The 11098-nt window shown below is 39.0% G+C and overlaps 1 protein-coding gene across 2 annotated transcripts in view; it reads left to right on the top strand.

Moving 5' to 3' along the window:
• The window catches only part of LOC146681618 (gamma-aminobutyric acid receptor subunit gamma-3-like), a 177567-nt gene that overhangs the window by 59432 nt on the left and 107037 nt on the right, over positions 1 to 11098 (top strand). For both annotated transcript variants that reach the window (XM_085447684.1, XM_085447685.1), the window contains exon 3: positions 7045 to 7112. In XM_085447684.1, the coding sequence (XP_085303810.1) occupies positions 7045 to 7112 (68 nt within the window). The remainder of the gene's footprint in view (positions 1 to 7044; positions 7113 to 11098) is intronic.

The following is an 11098-nucleotide window of genomic DNA, read 5'->3' as shown; positions in this document are numbered from 1 at the left end:
ACTTGGACCACTGTTACCTTCACCCTCCACATTTTCTCGAGCTCGTCTCTGAGCCCTTGGTATTTCTCAGCCAATTACGTGGCAGCAACTCAGCACATTTAGGCATGTAGGCACGTTCATCTGCTCAAGTTCAAATCGAGTATCAGACTGAGGAAGTAATATGATTTAAGTGACTTATGTGGCATGGTTCAGAGAGCTGATTGGTATTTTCCTGAATAGCCTCTCTAGGATTTACAGTTAATGGACCAACAAAGGAGAAAATATCCAGTGAGCTCTTCTATATATACAGACAGTATGTACAATATGAATCCTCCACAGATCAAACCCTGGTGGGTTACATGAATAGGATGAGGGACCTATGGATATATATATATATATATATATATATCTATATATCTATATATATATATATATATATATATCTCCATCCATCCATCGATTCGCTTCTGCTTATCCTTTTCAGGGGCTGGAGCCTATCCCAGCTGTCATAGGGCAAGAAGCGGGGTACACCGTGGACAGGTCACCAGTCTGTCTCAGGGCTAAGAAATAGAGACAGACAACCATTCGCACTCACATTCACTCCCAAATTCACACCTATGGGCAATTTATATTGACCAATTAACCTATCCCCACTAACTGCATGTCTTTGGACTGCGGGAGGAAGCCGGAGTACCCGGGGAGAACCCATGCAAACACGGGGAGAACATGCAAACTCCACACAGAAAGACCCTGGCCTGATGGTGAAATTGAACCTAGGACCTTCTTGCTGTGCGGCAACAGTGCTAACCACCGTGCCTACCAGAGATGGGCAGTAACGCGTTACTGTAATCTGATTACTTTTTTCAGGTAATGAGTAAAGTAAGGGATTACTATTGCAAAAATGGTAATTCGATTACCGTTACTTTCCCGTAGGAACGCTGCGTTACTAAAACTGTGATGACATGTCAGTGTCTCATGACAGTGACGTAAGCGAGTGCGCCGTTAGTGACAACAGCTGTGTGCAGATCAACAATGGATCATATATCAATGCGGGAGAGAGTATGAGCGTGCAGCGTTTAAAGCGTGGAAGTACTGACCTTACTTCGACTTTGATTCCATAAAAAGTGACAAAAACATTAGTGTACGTTGTGTGTGGGAAGAAAACTTCTTTTTACAGTGAAAAAACCCCCTTAAACTTCCAAGCAAGCACCGAGTGCGCTATGACGTAATGGGAAACTCACAGAGAAACTCGCGGATTCTTCAACTGACTGCTGCGGCACATCAGCACCAGGGTAAACCTCCGCCTACCTTACTCCTGCTTTACAGGTGAAAATAGACCAACAGGACCGCTAGTCTTTGATGTTATTTATTTTCTGCTGTGTTTTACTTGCATCTATTTGAAAGAGTGAGTGTAAACACAAAAAAACCCAAATATTTTATGTGCTGGAATGTGCAGAAAATAGGTTTAAATGTTAAACAAATTTCTTCCAGTCAGAGAATGTTGCATATAATTACATTTTTGCTTGGTGCATAAAGTTAAAAGGTTAAAACTAATAAAACAAGTTTTAAAAAGAGACTTTTCCATTTGATTACATTTTGTATGATGGATTATGCAGAAAAAGTAGAATTGGGCTGAAAGATCTATCGCTTTATCACCTATTCAGGTTGTAAATCATGTTTTTAAAAAGTAACTAAGTAATTAACTCATTCACTGCCAGCCATTGGCAGTGAATGAGTTAAACCCATTGACTCATGCACTGCAATTGACGGCTATAGACGTCAATGGCAGTGAATGAGTTAATTACTTTTGAAAATAAGTAATTAGTAAAGTAACGGGATTACTTTTTTGGGGAAGTAATCCGTAATTAGTTACTGATTACTTTTTTCAAGTAACTTGACCAACACTGGTGCCTACATCTATCTATCTATCTATCTATCTATCTATCTATCTATCTATCTATCTATCTATCTTTGTTAATATCTCAAAATACAATAAAAAGGTTCCAAATCCTTATAACATGTTGGTCACAATCCTGCAAAAAAAAATAACTCAAACCCACTATTACACCATCTCACAGGGCTAGAGGTACAAGAGCTCTCACACGTGCTCTGTGCTTAACCTTGCAATATGTGCTGTAACCAAAACAGCTCAAACGGCACTCACACTATTGTCTAAAAGAGGCTGTGCAGTTGTTGCATTCAGTGGCCCTCAAAAGGTAGAACATTATTTTTTTGTGCGATGCAGTGAAGTGTGAAGTTTGTGTGTCCCGTCTATACGCCAGCACACAAGTGAATTGCTACAGTTTGGCAGAGAGAAGCATGGGAAACATGTACAAGCTTCTTTGAGTGGATTGAATTAAGCCATGAAAGAGATTAATCTGTTTTTATTTTTAGACACATTAAAGGGTGTGCTGACATTTTTACAAGTCTGTCTTAAAGAAAAAAACATTTCAGATAACGACGAGTGAAATGAATAGATTTTGTTTCCTGTCCCTTAAACAGAAATAACAGAAGTGATCTCTTTATAGCCAGCATTAGCAGAAGAGGCTCTATTGGCAAAGAGCTGAATGTGATGAATGCAATCATCACAGTACTTCAAAAATTAAAAAATCAATTCTGGTTCAAACCAGTATTTAGCAATTTAATTATCGTCAGTCATTTGGTCAAGGGATCATTTAAGTAAACTTTTATTTGGCATTGATGAGTATTTTGCCAAAACTAGACTAAGATTCTACCGATTCGAAAGCTAAAGGTTCATGCTGGAATGCTAACGTGCTAATTTCTACTCACTGTTGAAGCACATTAGCAAGCCAAGTGTAACACCCTTTTCAATAGTTGGGATACAGATTTTAATAATTACATGAGTACCAATTGCTAAGGTTCGACTACTGGAGCAAAGTGGATGAATGAGTTTGAGGAACTTTTATTCATTTGGATAATATGAATAATAACTTACATATACAATAAAAAACAATAGCATTACATAAAAGGAAAAATGGGCCCAAATAATGGAAAACAATAAACAAAACATACCTCCGGGGGATTTGACTCAGTGTCTCTAGTGTCAGCTGACACCTCTTATTTGAGTGAGTCCAGCAGTAAAGTCTCTCCTTGCAGGATGTGCAGAGGAACAATGAAATGCAGTTCTCTCCAACCACTTAAGTAGAATTTGTACATTTCAAAGTCCATCCAAAGAATTTCAATTTATTTTGAGATCATACATGTTAACGAATCCTGGAGGGGTGGCTTGCCATCTTTGGACCGGGTCATCAATGAGTCATTCATCAAAAAAATGTTCAAAACTTGTTAGAGTAACATTAAAAAAGAATCTGCTGTTTAGACATTCATACATACGTTCTTTCTTATCTTTTCTTCATACATACTAGCAACAGCAATAGCTGCTATAGCCATTAGCACATCATTGTTGATGGCTTAGCTTGTTTCTGAACAAGAATGTTGAGAAGTTAACTCACCCAGAAGAGTCCCAGCAGTTAGAAAACTCTCCTCCAACTAAACAACGGTTGCCTGAAAGTTTGTTTCCTTAGCTTCCTCAGCAAAATCCAACAAAAGAAGGCAAACACGTTTCTCTCTTGGGGCTCCCACTTTATATATTTCACAGATCATCAGGTTTGTGAAGTATATAGATTATATCTCACCAAAATAATTTTACTTAATAAAACTTTTTAATTAACTCAGCATTTCAACCTCACTCATAATTGAATGAAACCCTTAATAATGTTCTAGGGTTACTCAAGATTTTGCTAATTAGCATTCGGGCATTTTTCAAAGCACACATGGGAAATCAAAGTATTGTACAAACTGAAGATTTGAGCTGTTGATGCCAATAAGTGACAAGGTAGAGGTTTGCCAAAGTAGCATAGTTTGTCCGGAGTAGGATCTTAAAATCTGAAGCAAATCAGCGAGCCATGTAACAGCTGAGATACTTTACTTAAAAAATGATTCTACTCACTCAGAGTCTAAGTACCACATGAGACGTCCATCCATTCATTAATGTCTCTTAATGTCTTTAAACACTTATCCACTTCAGGGTCAGTGGGGGCTGGAGTCTATCTCAGGGGACAATGGTCAACAGGCAGGGTACACTCTCGACAGGCTGCCAGTGGTCACAGGCCTAAAAAAGAGATAAAGAAAATCATTCACACCTTTGGCCAATTTAGAATTACCACTTAACCTAACAAGCATATCTTTAGACTGTGGGAGGAAGCCCGAGCACCCAGAGAGAAATTTTCACATTTATACTGCAGGAGCCACTTCTATTATCATTGTGCATTACAGGCAAAAAATACTACTCAGTTTTCATTGAGAGCTGGTACTTCTAATACTCTTAATACTCTTTTTTATGATCTCACTGTATTGGACAGACTTTATCTCATTGTTAGTGTCATCCATCCATTCCCTTCTGCTTATCTTTAGAAGGGTCACGGGTGTGCTGGACCCTAACCTAGCTTCCATAGGGCAAAAGGTGGGGTACAACCTGGTATGGTCGCGAATCTAACACAGGGCTGACACAGAGAGACAGACTGTTAGTTTGCTGTCATTTCAACGAGATTAATGCTGTTTAATTCTTGTTGGCCATTAGCTGAGGTGCTGCTTTGTATCCTGCAAGGACCAGGAAAAACAAGGGGAAGTAAATATTTTTTAGACAAAAAATCCGAGTCCGAGTAAAGTCACAAGTCTGAAACTTTGAATTTCAAGTCCTTTCGAGTCTTTAAAAAAAAAACAAAAAAACGAAGAATGTTGCAGTTATATGCTAAATGTAAATATTAGACCATGTCATTTTTAAATCTGTGTTTTTTCTCAACACATGACGAAATAGTGAACTTAGAAAATATACGCAAATTGTGAAATTGCACCTCTATAAAATGCAGCTCAATTAAACTTAGCTCCAAGAATAATTTTCACCGACAGTTCTGAGATAAGCTGCATGGTATTCTTGGATGCGCTTGTAGGGCCAGCTTTAAAATCGCATGACAAAAATATCATACACATTAAAAAAAAAACTGTATCACCAACGTAGCCTGGACAAGATTTGCTTGTTAGATGAAGTCATGATCTCATCGTAGCAAGAGAGAAGCACCACCTACCGTTCTTTATGCAACTTCAACTGTCGGAGAAAGTTGGAAGTTGTTCCATCTCTGTCTGTGATTCTCTTCTTGCATCTTTTGCATATTGCATTTCAGTTTTTTGTTGACTACTTCATAGTTTATGTACCTGAAAAAAATAACTCCTTGCAGCATTTTTGAGCGTTTTTTTTTAAAAATCTGGTTAATTTGATTGACTGTGCTACAGCTCACGCACACATACGTACGGAGTGTGGTTTGAATAAATGAATCAATGAATTGAATTAATGGTGCATACTTTCTATATAATATGTATGTTAAATTTTATATTTGGGGTGAAATATCAAGTCTTTTCAAGTAAACCGGTTCAAGTCCAATTCAAGTCCCAGGTCATTGGTGTAAAAGTCCAAGTCAAGTCACAAGTCTTAGAACATTTTTTCAAGTCAAGTCTAAAGTCATAAAATTAATGACACGAGTCTGACTCGAGTCCAAGTCATGTGACTCGAGTCCACATCTCTGATAACTAGTCTAAACTAAAACATTGGGTCACTTTGTCAGACTATACGTCAGACTATACAACTTAGCTAACTGGCAAATCAGTAAATGTTAACCCTAAAATAATTTCACATCCAAAGTTATATGAATGCTTTATTTTTGTTTTGAACACATATCATAGTGTTATTTTCCTTCAAAATTTCAGCTTGTCTCAACGTCATAAATGGCCTGTTTAATGGATTCCTGAATGCTGCAAAGCTGAGAAAACAACACTGATCACTTCATTGGAGCTGAAAGAATGTGGACTACTTTTAGCTCCCACTGGTGCTTTGGTCCTTCTTTGTTCATGAGAATAGAAGCAGCATTTGGGCCCATAAATTCCCAGTTATATCAAGTTAGAAAAAGCGGATAGCAGTGGAAGCCCCATGGAAAATAAATTTTTTTTAAAATTCACTTTATGTTGAAACCAGGTCACCACGTATGGAGTTAAGACGAAAATCCATAGAGAATATTGAATGAAACACAAGATTAATTTTTAATTTAACATTTGTTCACTAACATGAACCATCCATCCATGTATTTTACTTCTGCTTATTCAAAGTTGCATCCTGGTTGAAGAAACATCCTATTCCCCAGCAATCCTTTACAGTTTCTCTTGGAGTATCCTCAAGACACTTCTGGGTCAGATGAGGCAGTCCTGGTCTACCATTAGTCATCGCAATGGCTCTGCTGTCAAACAATCAGAGATTGTCTTCTGTTTTTTTGGTTTTTTTTAATCATTCTACAATGCATCTTTTGTCCTGTCTTACCCCCATCACTCCAACCGGTCACGGCAGATGGCTGCCCCTCCCTGAGCCTGGTTCTGCCAGATGTTTCTTGAGGTTAAAAGGGAGCTTTTCCTTCTCACTGTTGCCAAGCACTTCCTCATTGTTGGGATTTTTCCTCTATTATTGTAGAGTTTACCATAGAATGTAAAGCGCCTTGACTGCCAACTGTTTTGGAGATTTGAGCCCCAGCAACCCCGGTATTGGGAGGGGAGGGGGCACAAGGGGCGAGATTCCGTAATAGGCTGTAACTTGAAGTCGTATCCATAGAAACCTCTGAATCTCACCTAAACCTCATATAAACCATTTCTACAACCACCAAACACACACGCAACCAGTTTTTGCTTTGTGCAATCGTTTCAAATGTTGTTGCCAAGCAAAATAACCCAAGATCCTATGTACCGCCTGGAAATGCTATTAATTGCCATGGTAACCAGAGCTGCTCCAGGAAACACTGTGGAGCTGTTCTGACTTTAAGGGTGTTAGTCTTTCTCTTCTAGGTGAACGATGAAGTGAATGATGACGACTGTTGTTTGCAACTTGACTATATATTTGATTCTGGGGTCTGACTATGTTGCAGGTTTACACTTCAGGATGAAAAAACTTGACAAATGTTACATTCATCTACAATATGTGCTCACTTTTATTCCTTCTGGCTTTTGCAGAGAAACCAACAGTCATAGATGTGGGCATCTATATCAACAGCATCGGCCCTGTGTCATCCATTGATATGGTGAGTTATGGCTTTATCTCCATCGTCTGCCCCATCTGCACACAAACACATTTGTCCACTGCCCGATATTAGCATCATCAGACACGAAAGCTGTCATTCCTCATGCTGTATTTGGAGGCCACGTGGCCCATCACAGCTGTTTGTGTTGCGGCAGAAGCCAAGAAAGACAGGTGTGGACACTCTTTTTGTTTCCCTATGTCCTATGAATAAGCTTGAATTCATCAAGTTGGTGAGTTTAAAATTGCTGCTATGAAAGTATTCTGCTATTCAATTAGACAGCAGTTTGGGTCTCAGTAGAGATGAGCCTCATTTTATTCCAGTTTTCTTCATTTAGTTACTGCATCTTTTTGACTGGCATGAAAATCACAAGAACAAAGTTCAACTGTGAGGGGGAAAAATGGGTTTGGAGAAAGACCAGGACATGGATCAATGGCTTTTTCATAATGGAGGGTCTGATCAGATTCAATAAAACATATGAAGAGCTGAAGCTGAAAGGTTGATGAGCAGTAATGAGAAAATAGCTACTTTTCAGACAACTAAACGCATAAGCAGTCTGTTATTTGGCCTTCAGTGGAGTGCAGCAGACTAAATGGAAGCAACCTCCTATTATTTTGAATCCAAAGGGTCTGTTCTGCCGCTGTCAATAGAGTCAGATATGCATATTTTTCTCCTTTAATTTCTGTCTTCCAATATAAAAAATGTATTGGTTTACAAACAGACTAAATGATGAAAGTACTTCATCTGAACCTGCTCAGTCACAATATGCTTACCTGGAGCAGTTGACTGGCGGTGTAAAATATTCCCAATTATAAAACAGATGCAGCCTTTTTGTATTCAAGCCCAATGGACTACATTTTAAAAGACTGCACTGTACAAAGTTGTTTTAAGTCTACCTATTACACTTTCACTGTGGACTCCCACAGCAGAGGATGTTTAGGTTTTCTCTGAAAGTGAAAGCGGATAAATTCAATTTGGGATGCAAAATGGTGTTGCTGAACTCACAGTTCATTAAGTTGATTTTCTACTTTGTACTCCAAGGAGCCGGCAGAACTCGCACAGTCATTTTGAAAGATAGTCTTTGGAACTATTACTAAGGTTACCAAACTGTGACCAAACCAAATGCCAGCTAGGGCCAGTGTTTGACACTTCTTGTCCCGGTTGATTTGCTAACACTTCTGCTTGGTGTGTTAATGCAACTGAAATGGGGAGGAAACAAGAGCACCTAATTTGTCACGAACAGTACAGAGAAGCACCTAATGCAACATATTACGGCTCAGCCAAACACATGCCCACTGTTTTGACAAAGAGGTTAGTCTACAGTAAGCCTTTTTTGTCATTGTATAATCCATAGCTATGTTATTTTCCTCTGCCTTCTTCACAGTAAAAGCCAACCTGTATTTCAGCAGATGAACTCTTTTAATATATAACCCTCTGAAGTTCCCTTTTTAAAAGGCACAATTCAGTTAAATATAGCTCCAATATAGAGCGTTAAACTGATGGGCTGCCTGTAGAGTTTATAGCTATTGGTAATTTCCAACCCCAGATGATGGCCAGTAACTGAAAAATCTAACTACATGTTGGGTCGACCAAGCCTGCAATGAGTGAATGGCATGGAAGGTTAAAATGAGTTTCTGGTTATGCTGTAGATTTCTTGCAGAAGTCTAAATCAGGTATTAGTGTTTGGAGAGAAGGACCATTAAGTACGTTTTGATGTGTGTCAGACTATTTATTTGTGCAGCAGATTTTAATTGACTAAAACTAAGAGACGACATTTTTGGCTTTTGACTTTAGTAGAATCCAAGTCTCCAAGTTTCTAAATGTTGTCCATTTATCCATTTTCTTCCACTTATCCAATTGGGATTGGGGGTGGAGCTTATCCAGTCTGTTGCTGTGCTACCACAGAGAGGCAGACAGCCATTCAGAATAACCCAAATAAACAACATGCAAACTCCACCCATGAAATGCAAGGCCAGCATTTACAATTCTTCCTTGTATATGTTGTGCTTTCAATGTTGCTGTGTCCTAATTCCATGGATTTCCTCTGGCATCTTTTCACAATCCAAAGACATTCATATCAGGTCAGTTGTTGATTCTAAATTGGTTGTATGTATGGATGTGAGACTGTGTGGTGGTTGGCTGTATCCCTGTGTTTCTGTAATGAAATAACACCTGGCGAGGGTGTACCCTGCCTCGCTCACACCCTATAACAGTAAAGATGCGCCCCAACGCTCCAGCGCCCCGGTAACCCAACGTTTATGGATGGCTTGTATTCTGGGACCTGTGCTACAAAAGGACTTCAACATACCCCAGATATCTTTTCCTTACCCTGCTTCTCTAACCTTACATATTATCACCAGTCAGGCTGATGTTGATGGTGGCTATCAGACAATATAAAACAGGCAGAAATTTAACCAAAAACAGTTTTAAAAAGGTGAGTTTTGAGTTGTTTTTTAAAAATAACTACCGAGTCCACAGCTCTTAATGTATGAGGGAGAGAGTTCCACGGTCTCGGGGCCACAGTGGCAAAAGCTCTGTCACCCTTAGTTCTCATCTTAGTCTGTTTTATAGCAAGTAAGCCCTGATCAGATGACCTCAGGGACCTGCTAGGGACAAAGGGCTGTAGCAGATCGGAGATGTAGGGAGGTGTCAGTCCATGCAAGGCTCTAAATGTCAAGACCAGGATCTTAAAATGTACTCTAAATTCAACAGGAAGCCAGTGTAGCTGAAATAGCAATGGTGTCACATGTGAATACTTGGAGGATTTTGTCAACAGCCTAGCTGCAGCGTTTTGCACAACCTGCAGATGATCCAGAGGACCTTTGCTTAGACACATAAACAAAGAGTTACAATAGTCCAAGCATGAGGAAATAAATGCATGTATAGCAATCTCCAGTTCAGGGTGAGATAAAATAGGGCTTAACTTAGCCACATTTCTTAAATGATAAAAACAAGAGCGAACCAGAGGTTTCACATGCCCATCCAATGTGAGAGTTGAGTCAAAAGTGACACCTAAATTCCTGATAGAGGATTTAACATAAACAGAAAGAGGACCAAGGGCTTTCACTATCTGGGATACTAATCTGTCCGGAGCACACAGTTTTGAATGGATTGAGTTGGAGGAAAACAACCATTTCCCTATCTATGAGTGTATTTATATGAATGAGGAAGTGTTTGCAAATGCTGACAGGACTAGTAGCATTAGTATATTTTTATTGAAAGACAAAACTACAGTATTAGAGAATAAAAATAAATTATAAATAAAATATAAGGAAAGCTGACCAAAACACTGACTGTGTCAGTTAATAAACTAATCAGTATCACAGCTCTATCATTAAGATGTGTGAAGTCCTGACTTATAATTACAATTGTGTATTCCAATAAATGAACTGGCTACATTGATTAGATGTGCATGAGCAATCTGAGCCTTATTCTTTCAGCTGCAGCCCCGGTGGTGTTCAACAAGCTAAGAGGAAGCAAAGAAGAGAAGTAAGTTCACAGCGGCAAGCAGGCTTACTTGGGTGCTCAGTCTTTGGATTGTTTCACTGTATTCAGACGCGCATAACAATACAATTGATTGAAGCCAACAATGAAAAACAAATTCATATTGATCCTAAGTGGGGGCACACAGACTTTAGACACTACAATCCACAGAAACATCCTAGAATGGCTTCTGAATTGTTGTTGTTGTTTTTTCTTTGTGTTGTGATTTTGGGTCTCGGGCCTACCATACCCTAGTTACCAGGACTTTGGAGAACATCTTTTAGCAGTCAAACCTGACGTCTTTTGATACCATAGGTTTCATTGATGAAGGGCCAGAGCAGCGTGAGGTAACTGAGGAAGTCCGCTCTGACAGCTCTACTTTTCACTCTGTGAAAAGCGATCACTCTATTGAGATGGATGTTATAAATAATTTCTTGTAAGTAATTATAATCAAGCATGAGACTGGCACTTAAAAATGCAATAGAACAAGAGTTTTAAATGCACTG

The sequence above is a fragment of the Copadichromis virginalis genome, linkage group LG23, assembly GCF_057382275.1.
Source record: "Copadichromis virginalis isolate Kocher_CV1m ecotype Utaka linkage group LG23, C_Virginalis_male_GT1.1, whole genome shotgun sequence".
NCBI classification, from domain to species: domain Eukaryota; kingdom Metazoa; phylum Chordata; class Actinopteri; order Cichliformes; family Cichlidae; genus Copadichromis; species Copadichromis virginalis.
The sequence above is the reverse complement of the archived record's forward strand: the minus strand, read 5'-3'. Positions and strand labels throughout refer to the sequence as shown.